The sequence below is a fragment of the Tympanuchus pallidicinctus genome, unplaced genomic scaffold, assembly GCF_026119805.1.
Source record: "Tympanuchus pallidicinctus isolate F22 unplaced genomic scaffold, pur_lepc_1.0 scaffold27, whole genome shotgun sequence".
In the NCBI taxonomy this organism is placed as follows: domain Eukaryota; kingdom Metazoa; phylum Chordata; class Aves; order Galliformes; family Phasianidae; genus Tympanuchus; species Tympanuchus pallidicinctus.
Window position 1 is genome coordinate 4,218,808 of NW_026294744.1, and position 9,282 is coordinate 4,228,089.

Below are 9,282 nucleotides of genomic sequence, written 5' to 3' on the forward strand. Positions count from 1 at the left end.
TTATATTACTGGAATATTTTATGTTCCTGTCTTACTAAATATTTTCATCTCCATTAATACCAATTAGGGGCTATAACTCCCATTATTTTAGAATTCTTGTTTGATGAAAAAAGCTTCCTGTTGCTCTCTGACTTTATTTTTCCCTACTTAGTATATAAGCAGTAACTGTCCTTTTGCATTTTTTTCCATATTCAGGAATTTCCACCTCCCTTCCAATTGCATTAGTGCCAATGAAAAATATTTTATGTAACATTCTTCTGTAGATTTACACATCAGAGTGAATGATAGTTTTCATATACATTTTCAAAAAGCAGCAAATCTGAGGTGTTTCCATAAGGCAATACAATTTATGTCTTAAGATACTTATTTTAACAAATGAATTGCTGAATGTAATGTAGTTCAGTTCTTTCCTCATCATTGCTTAATTATAGTAATTACAGCACAGTTTAATTCTATCAGAACTAACTTATTTGTCTTCATTCCAAAGGTATCAATTTTCATTAGGGAACAGGCACATAAACAATTTCAAATGGTAGTTATTTCTCTGAAGGAAGAGTTTTATTCCAAAGCAGACGCATTGATTGGAGTGTGTCCAGAGGTAACAATTATTACTTATATTTTTGTTAAATAATGCAAGCTGATTCTGTTGCAGTACTGATTTACAATACAGTGACTCATGTATGAAACTATATTGTTGATTTGAAGCATTTTGTGTTTAGAAATAACTACATGTATTGTCTTGATGAAAAGATCACTTTGGTAACTCAAGCTCATTACTCTAAGACTGTTGCTTACAAAATGCTTAAATCAGACTTTTTAAATTGTATGATCCTTCCCCTTTTCAGCATGATGACTATGTGTTCAGTCGAGTACTGACTTTGGATCTTACCCAGTTTCCAGAGGATGAAGAAGAAACAGAGAATAACAAACGCAGTTCTTCAGAATAAAAGCATGGATGGATTTAGGGTCAGGAGGCAGGTAGAACTGTGTTTACAGCTGACTGTTAAAAACCTTTAGTTAGAATGTGGTCATTAATGGTTAATAGAAACATATTTACCTTAAAAAAAAAAAAAAAAAAAAAAAGGCATTTTCTTCAAGTTTTTGTTTGTATGTTCTGCTGCCTTAAGATGAATTATAAGCACACTGTTACAGAGCATAAGACTTTTTTTTTTTTTTTTTTAATGAGAAGAGATATGTTTAGTTGTATCTCCAGTGCATGCTAACACTGGACTATCTCAAGACCTTTCGAGTCTCTTTTCTATGATACAGCTGCCTCTGTTTACATTCAGGTGAGATTATTTTGCTTTTTTGAAAAAACAAAAACAAACAAACAAACAAAAAACATAAAAAAACAAGATACTGGAATATGGCTGTTGCTTTCTGTGATTTCTTAATGACTGTAATACATCAGTTGTCCACTGTGGGATTATGAAAATAGTCAATTTTACAAAAGCTCACCTCCTCTCTCCAGAGGTTTGATGTACCCTGGAAGAAATTCCCAAGGCATTTTCCCCCACACAGAATGGGAAAGAATAAAACAGGTGTGAGGCAGCTTCCAGACAAGCCTTAGAAAAAGAGCATCTTGTGTTAGTTTGCATTTGAGAAGAGTTAATATGTAGGTGTCCCAGTGCATTCAAGGTGGATGTGCTTCATCTAAGGATAATAAAGTTGGTTACAGAACAAGTTTGAGATCTAGAATCACTTAATGTGGCTTCTGTTGCACCTTGGTGTTTACTGATGAGCTTTATTTGTCTTGTACTTGCTCCTGATTATTTCTTGCATTCATATACCAGTTTCCTGTAGTCTACCATGGCTGTTATATACTTAGATCTTGTGCTGTGTTGCTAATAACAGTGCTTGTTGCACTCAGCAGTTGAGTTTACTAGGTAAGGAAGGAATGACCTATGCAAACAGATAAGAGTGTTCCTAGGAAGAATGCTACAATGACATAAATGTGTCCATCCTGCTGTAGACAAAGGTTTATCAAATAGTTACATTGTAGCCACATTCCATTAAATAAAGTTATTTACTCTGAATATAATCCATGAGTAAGCTTAATTCCTTTGTATTAATGTATTAGGCACGGCAGTGCTTTTATTGATGTGAACGATGAACAGAAGGAAAGCAGACTAGTAGTGTTTTTCAGGGACCTTGGATCCACGAGTTATCACACTGTGTTATCAACACAAATAGAGAAGTTTTGCTTTTTAACCATTTAAAAGAACACTTGGTTGAAAGCTTATATGGGCCCACGCAAATACACTGAGAATAACTAACCTGAATATTAAAGACAGAAGTAAAGAAGGCAGTCAGAATCTCAGCCTTTTCCTTGTTCTCAGTGACAGTGTTTCGCACTGTTTATTAATTCATTGACTGACAGCTGCATTCCAAATTATGTAGCCAAATAAAAATTATATACCTTTAAACACAGTTTCATCATCAGCTATGGGAGACTTACAAAACTATATTAGAGAATTAGGAATGAAAGAGGTCTGTGAGGATGCCTTTGAAAGTCTGGATGTGATGAAATTTTCAGCAGCAATGAGAGATCTCATCCTGCAATAAGCCCCAACACACCAGTATGTTTCTTTGGTATCCATACTAAACCCCCTGAGGGGGTTATAATAGATAGAGCCCATAATACAACAGGCCACCCAATTAGTGGCAGGTCTTTGGGGCACAGCACCACTGGGCCAGGCACAATGTCTAAATGGTGTTGGAGAGGTCAGAGGTCCATCTATGACCACAACCTTGGAGACCGACCTCTAAAGTAATCCAATATGGATCCATTAAGGTCTTAAGTAAGCAAATGTTCAATTACTTGATTAGGGCAGGAGTTCAGTTTAAAAAGATTGGCAGCCCAATCAGGTCCTATCACAATTAATCAGACAATTAAAGCAGAAGGAGTTAAAATCGTAGAACGCATTCCATTAGAGAACAGAAATGTGGAACCTAGTGGATTTCAATCCCATCAAAAAAGAGTAAGCCTCCTCAAGCAGCCCAGGCAGCTGCAGCTGAGCAATCAGAGGAGAAAGACTTAGGGATTGCCAAGCTAATGACATAACATAGGAGCCAAAATCCCTTGGAATTGTGGCCTCCAGAAGAGGCTGGAGGCACTATGTTGAACTAATGATTCATTGGTCTGGAAAGAACATTCAGCAGGCTATGGCACTAGTGGAGTAGAAACATCAGTTGTATCACAGAATCATAGAATGGTTTGGGTTGGAAGGGACCTTTAAGATCATCTAGTTCCAGCCCTCTGCTATAGGCAGGGACACCTTCCACTAGACTCAAAGCCCCATCCAGCCTGGTCTTGAATGTTTCCAGGGAGGGAACATCCACAACATCACTGGGCAACCTGTTCCAGTGTCTCAACAGTAAAGAATTTCTTCCTAATATCTAGTATAAACCTACCTTCTTCCAGTTTAAAACTTTCCCCTCATCCTGTTCCTACGTGCCATTCTAAACATTCCTTCCCCAGCTTTCCTGTAGGTCCCTTTCAGGTTCTGGAAGCCTCCCTCCAGAGCCCTCTCTTCTAGGCTGAAGAGTCCTAGCTCTCTCACAGTCTGTCCTTGTAAGAGAGCTGCTCAAGCCCTCTGGTCATCTTTGTGGCCCTCCTCTGGAGCCCCTCCAAGAGCTTTATGTCATTCTTGTGTTGCATGCCCCAGAACAGGATGCAGGGTAAAGAGGTAGAATCATCACCTGTTGGCCACACTTCTCTTGAGGCAACCCAGGATGCAGTTGGCTTTCTGGGCTGCAAGCACACATTGCCAGCTCATGTTAAGTTTCTCATCAACCAGCATCCCCAAATCCTACCCCTCAGATTTGCTCTCAAGCCATTCTCCACCCAGCCTGTATCTGTGTTTGAGATTGCTCCAGCCAAGGTGCAGGACCTTGCACCTGGCCTTGTTGAACTTCTTGAGGTTAGCAAAGGCCCACCTCTCAAGTTTCTCCAAGTTTCTCTGGATAGCATCCTTTCCCTCTGGAGTGTCAGCTGTACCACTCAGCTTAACGTCATCTGCAAGCTTATTGAGGATGCACTTGATCCCACTGTTCATGTTGCTGACAAAAATGTTAAACAACACTAATCACAAGCACTGATCCCTGAAGAATGCCACTCATCAGTAGTGTTCACTTGGACATCGAGCTGTTGACTGCAATTCTGAGTGCAACCATCCAGCCAATTCCTTATCCCTTGAGTGGTCCATCCATCAAATCCATTTTTCTCCAATTCTGTTCAAACCAGGACATCGTGGGATAGCATCAAAATGTTTTGTACAAGTCCAAGTAGGTGATGTCAGTTTGCTCTTCCTTTATCCACTGATGCTGTAACTCTACCATAAAAGGCCACCAAGTTTGTCAAGCATGATTTGCCCTTGGTGAAGCCACATTGGTTACCACCAATCACCTCATCTTTATTTTCCACATGCCTTAATAGGGTCTTAATGGAAGATCTGCTCCATGATCTTACCATGCACAGAAGTGAGACTGACTGGCCTGTAGTTCCCTCTGGTTTTGTTTTTTTCCCTTCTTGAAAATGGGGTTATGTTTCCCCTTTTCCAAGGCTTTTAGCTCATACTAACAAAGAAAACATTGCTGGTAATTCCCTTGTCTTCCAACTACATTCAGCACAAATTGCTTTCTCTCAACTAGAATGTTATTTATTCCTTATTGACAAATTAACTGAGTATGAAGCACACAGTTAGTGAAGAAACCAGTTTCTAAAGATCATTTCACACTTTCAGACATGATGTTTTCATGCCCTATTTTCAGTACTGCATTTCCATTTTGTTTCTGGATTTTCATTTGTTTTGTAATTAACCTTTGCAACACTAGTTAACTGGATGTTTGTTCACATTGTTGACCTTTCTGATAAATTCATCTCTGAAACATAAAACAAAAAATAAAATAATTCTTAACGCACCTTCCTTGGAAAAGGCCAAATTTAAAGACAGTTGTGTCACTGTTACACTTTTTTTTTTTTTCCCAGCAACTATTTTAAAATCAACAATCTCTGTATCAGTTATGTAGCACACTCGTAGAAAGAAAGCTCACGTATGAGTGCTGATTCCTATGGTTCCTTGTTAGCTCAGCCAACTGATATTTTGAAGTTAATGGAGACAGAACTAAAATATATTTTAGTTCTAAACTAAAACAAAAGAAAGTTTATCATACCCACAAAAATGTTTATTCATTTCAAGTAAATAAGTGCAAGGTTTTCCTTGCTTTGTCGTCTTATTGTTTCTTTTTGTTTGCTTGCTTGTTTTACCCCAGCACTAAGTCTTCCATGGTCAGAAATTTATTACATTACCTAAAAATAAAATCGTTGAATATTCAAGACTTCATTTCAGAAATCCAGATTCAACATTTCTACTCACTGAAGTTTTTTTGTGTAGTACTTTACCGAAGTACTTTAAATAAAAAATTATTTCTGTATTCAGTCAAGATCTTTGTATTAAAAAAAAAAAAAAAAAAAAAATCCCAAGCAGTTATCCAACAATTTTGTGACAAACTTCTACAAAATTTGTGCATCATCTTTATTTGGAAACAGCCAGTAGTATAAATTTCCAAAATAGAAACAAACAATTGACAGGAATTCATTCATCCTTCTGTCAGTCTCAGCACATTTAAGCATTCTGGCATGCAGAACAGAAAATGGTATTTTTTAAGGTAATATAAACCAAAGAAAGAACAAAGATAAAAAGGATTATACTTTCAAAATCATATACATCTTACAAATCTTATACTAGAGCACTATATAGTCTGACCGTAATGTCTCCTACTTTGCTATTAAAGAGATTAAAGAGGTGAAAAAGATTTATGTTCCTGAGAAAGAAAAATATTTTAACAAAACCAAACTGATACAAAAAATAAAATGTAAGTCTTAACATTTCTTAAAAAAAAAAGCTTTCCCTTTTTGAAAAACAAACAAAAACTGGTTTCACATAGGAATCCAAAAGAAATCCAGATATCAGGCACTTCTAGAAAAGCAGCTACATGTACAGGATTTTTGTATTGTGTGTTCTGTAGAGCAACTCGGTGCAGCCTAAAACAAATACTACATTTTTATTACCAAAAACCAAATTACATATTCAAAATGCTATAAAAGAGGCTCAAGAAATTAAAAGAAAACATATTTCTTTCCAAACAAGAAGCTCAGCAGTTACTAGAAGGAGTCTAATTAAAAACATCAAGGCGATTAACAATTCCTATTTCTACAATACAGTTTAACACAGAGACGATGCTAAAGCAAGGTTACAAATATTAAAGCAGGCAGCTACGATCCTCACTGCAAAACCCTGGAAGTTGTCATCTCTAGTGTGTCATCTTCTACACATTATTCACAGTAGCTGACCCAGGAGAAACAGAATCATGCTGAAGGATCTGAGCGAGCCAGTTCACTTGAAATCACACATGAAATGAAATTTCTGATTCTACCTTCTAACTCACTGAAACCGATACATTTAGAAGGCAGAACAAGTTTCAGCTACTTATTCAAAACATATTGTTATAATGAAGTTCAGCTAGCAACTATAAATCTAGAACTAAGACACTCAGAAGTTACTTTATTATTATTATTTTTAACTGTTGTCATCAAAATGGCAGTTGTGTCTCATACTCTGAAATCCATGAAAGCACAGAAATATTTCCCTGAGGCTCTACGTGGTAAATATGATATATCAGATACAGAAAAACAGAACCTAAATATTCACGATTCTGATCTCATTTGTTTCACAGTTTAACAGAATGTACTCAGGCAATTCAGCATCTCTCCCCATCCTGAAATCCATGTAGTACAGATCTTTGTCTCTGCTGTTCCCACACAGGATTAGCGAGCTGCTATAACACTCCTTCTCACAAGAAGATCCTTCATCAGGCATAAGATCTCAAATGTCACCCTTCTACAACAATCTCTAAGTACAGAGAACATCCTTTAACTCTCCAACAATCTTCTAAAGCCAATTTAAATCTAAAGCCTATAACAAACTGCATATTGGCAAGAAACTTTGGCTACAGCGTCATCACTTAGAAATCCCCAAGTTTCATTACATTAATTCTTGTGGCTATGTTTCTTCCTTCATTTTATTATTATTATTTTTTTTTAATATAAGGATGTATTTTTTTCTTTGGCTTTGAAACACATCTCAGTGTGTGGTTGTGGAAAATGCAGACTGCAGACCCCGATCCCTCAAGAAAGCACCGTGCCAGAGCCTACAGTTCACAAGGCTGCTTGCCAACTCCAAGGTTCACATGCTGAAAGCTCACTTGGAAGCAAGAGGCCTATGTCTGGAAATCATCTGACTAAGAAGGAAAATTAAAACCTCCCTATGACAGAGGGACATCAGCATTTCTGAGGAAAACCAACGCGGACCCCATCTGCAAATGAGGTTTTTTGTTATAATAGTATCTCCAAGCTGTTTTCTTTCACTGTCAGTATCCTACAACACGCTGCGCTATGAAGAACTCCGGCACATTCAGAGCACAGACAACAACCAACTTACAGCAAAACATGTTAAAATCTACAGAACAAACTCCTCTACAAAGGGTTCACAATGCAAAAAAGATTCACAAAGGAGATGCAAATTGTTTTCTCAGAAAAGGACTGCGTTTTTCCACTACCCCATCCAGCAAAGCATTTGGGAAGATGTCTCCAAAAAAGCTTCAATAATCACATGTATAACTTGCCAAAACTTCTAAACAGTCGCGTGCCGCGACGCTGCCAACACCAATATTTTAGGCTTTAGTTTTTGCTTTTATCCGTACAGCACCAACACGGAGCAGCCACACGGCTGCCCACAGCAGAGTTCGTAGTAACGCCCATGGCGGTACAGCGGCACTGCACGCCCCGCCCCGAGCCACCTGCTGCGGGCAGCGCCCAGCTGCCCCTCCTCACGCCGCCACAGCGCCCCTCGCGCCGCCCCGCCCAGTGCGTTACTTCAGGGCGGCGGTCTCGCATTGCTTCTTCCTTGCACTTCCCCGCCGGCTGGGAAACAGCCTCCCCGTGTGCCGTGTTCCGCCGCAGGCGGTGGCCGCCCTGAGAAAGCGCAGTGGGGCGGGTGCTGCCCCTGGCAGCCTCCGTCCTCTGCTATGAACTGCTCCCCTCGTCACTCCCTCCCGCTGTTGGTACTGCAACACGTTTTCTCCTTAAACGAAAGGCAGTCAGTCAGTCAGAGCTGTCAGCTCAGAGAGGCACCTGAGTTCCACAGAGCCGCTCCCACCTATGCCAGGGGATGTTGGCAAAGTGTGAGACCCTCCTGTACTTCTCTTCACTCCTAAAATGGAGCTGAGCAATGTTTGCACGCCTGTACAAATCCCAGAAACACTTTAAAGGCAAAAATACAGGTTAGCAGTCTACTAGTCTGCAGTTGCAGAAAGGGGAGGGGTAACCTTGAAGATTAATGGCAATTGAAATCACAGATGATGCAACTATTAAAAATGCTAAAGTATTAGACTGATGAGAAAACAACACGGAAAGAAAAGGAAGAAAAGACACCGTTTAATTACCATCAGTGGATGCATCCATGGGTAGGGTCGAGCGATTTGAGCTGATCTGAGCATAGCATTGGGATGTGCTAACAGCAGGTGGCATGTATACTGTGCAGGGACAGCAAAACAGCGTGCTATTCAGACACAGATAGCCTGCTTTATCTAGTCTAGTTTAAAAGCCAATAGCTACAGCTCTCATCCTCTTCTAATCATTTTATTTTTTTTTTATTCACTTAAAGGCAAAGCCTAAAAGCTCAAGTTCCTTCACCATGATTTATTATAATATTCAATTAATAACATTTATCTCAATTCCATTTTATTTTCCAGCAGCAGTTTCCAGGTTTATTTGCAGTGCTGTGTGTTTAATTAGGCCATGTCCTGAGAGGGCTCAGATATGTAAGGAAAACCCAAGATGAGCAAAGACACACTGCACCTAAGGGTGCTTTCAGCAAGAACTGCTCCGCCAGTCCCAGCTGTAAAACTTTTGAAAATGTGACGTTGCCTGATTTCAATTTCTTCTGGATAACACGATACCACGTTCTGGGTAACGGACTTCTGAAGTGCTTATTGGCATAAGCTCCCTAAGCATGGGCTGCAGACGATTTTGTTTTTTTTTTTTTCCTGTAGTCCCATGTTTTGGGGTACAGTCAGGATTCAGAAGTGTTGTATGCATGTATACAAGCATTCTCTTTTGTCTATTAAATGTCAGTTGTATTGACATTCTGGCATAGTTTTAGGAAGAATTTTGATAAAGACAGCCAGTTTTACAGCTGGAACAAAAAAAGGTTTTCTCTC

The 9,282-nt window shown here is 39.1% G+C and overlaps 1 protein-coding gene and 1 long non-coding RNA gene across 6 annotated transcripts in view; one reads left to right on the forward strand and one right to left on the reverse strand.

The window, feature by feature from the left end:
• Positions 1-2,041, forward strand: part of SMC1B (structural maintenance of chromosomes 1B) — a 33,260-nt gene extending 31,219 nt beyond the window's left edge. For all 3 annotated transcript variants that reach the window (XM_052690747.1, XM_052690748.1, XM_052690749.1), the window contains 2 exons: positions 488-598; positions 846-2,041. In XM_052690747.1, coding sequence (XP_052546707.1) covers positions 488-598; positions 846-947 — 213 coding nt within the window. In that variant the 3' untranslated portion in view covers positions 948-2,041. The remainder of the gene's footprint in view (positions 1-487; positions 599-845) is intronic.
• LOC128084557 (uncharacterized) overlaps positions 1-9,282 on the reverse strand; it is a 37,565-nt gene extending 28,283 nt beyond the window's left edge. Inside the window, exons 1-2 of one of the 3 annotated variants that reach the window (XR_008208586.1) lie at positions 8,506-9,282; positions 7,937-8,144 (exon numbers count right to left, since the gene is read on the reverse strand). This is a non-coding gene — a long non-coding RNA (uncharacterized LOC128084557). The other 2 variants (XR_008208588.1, XR_008208587.1) reach the window with 2 other exon arrangements.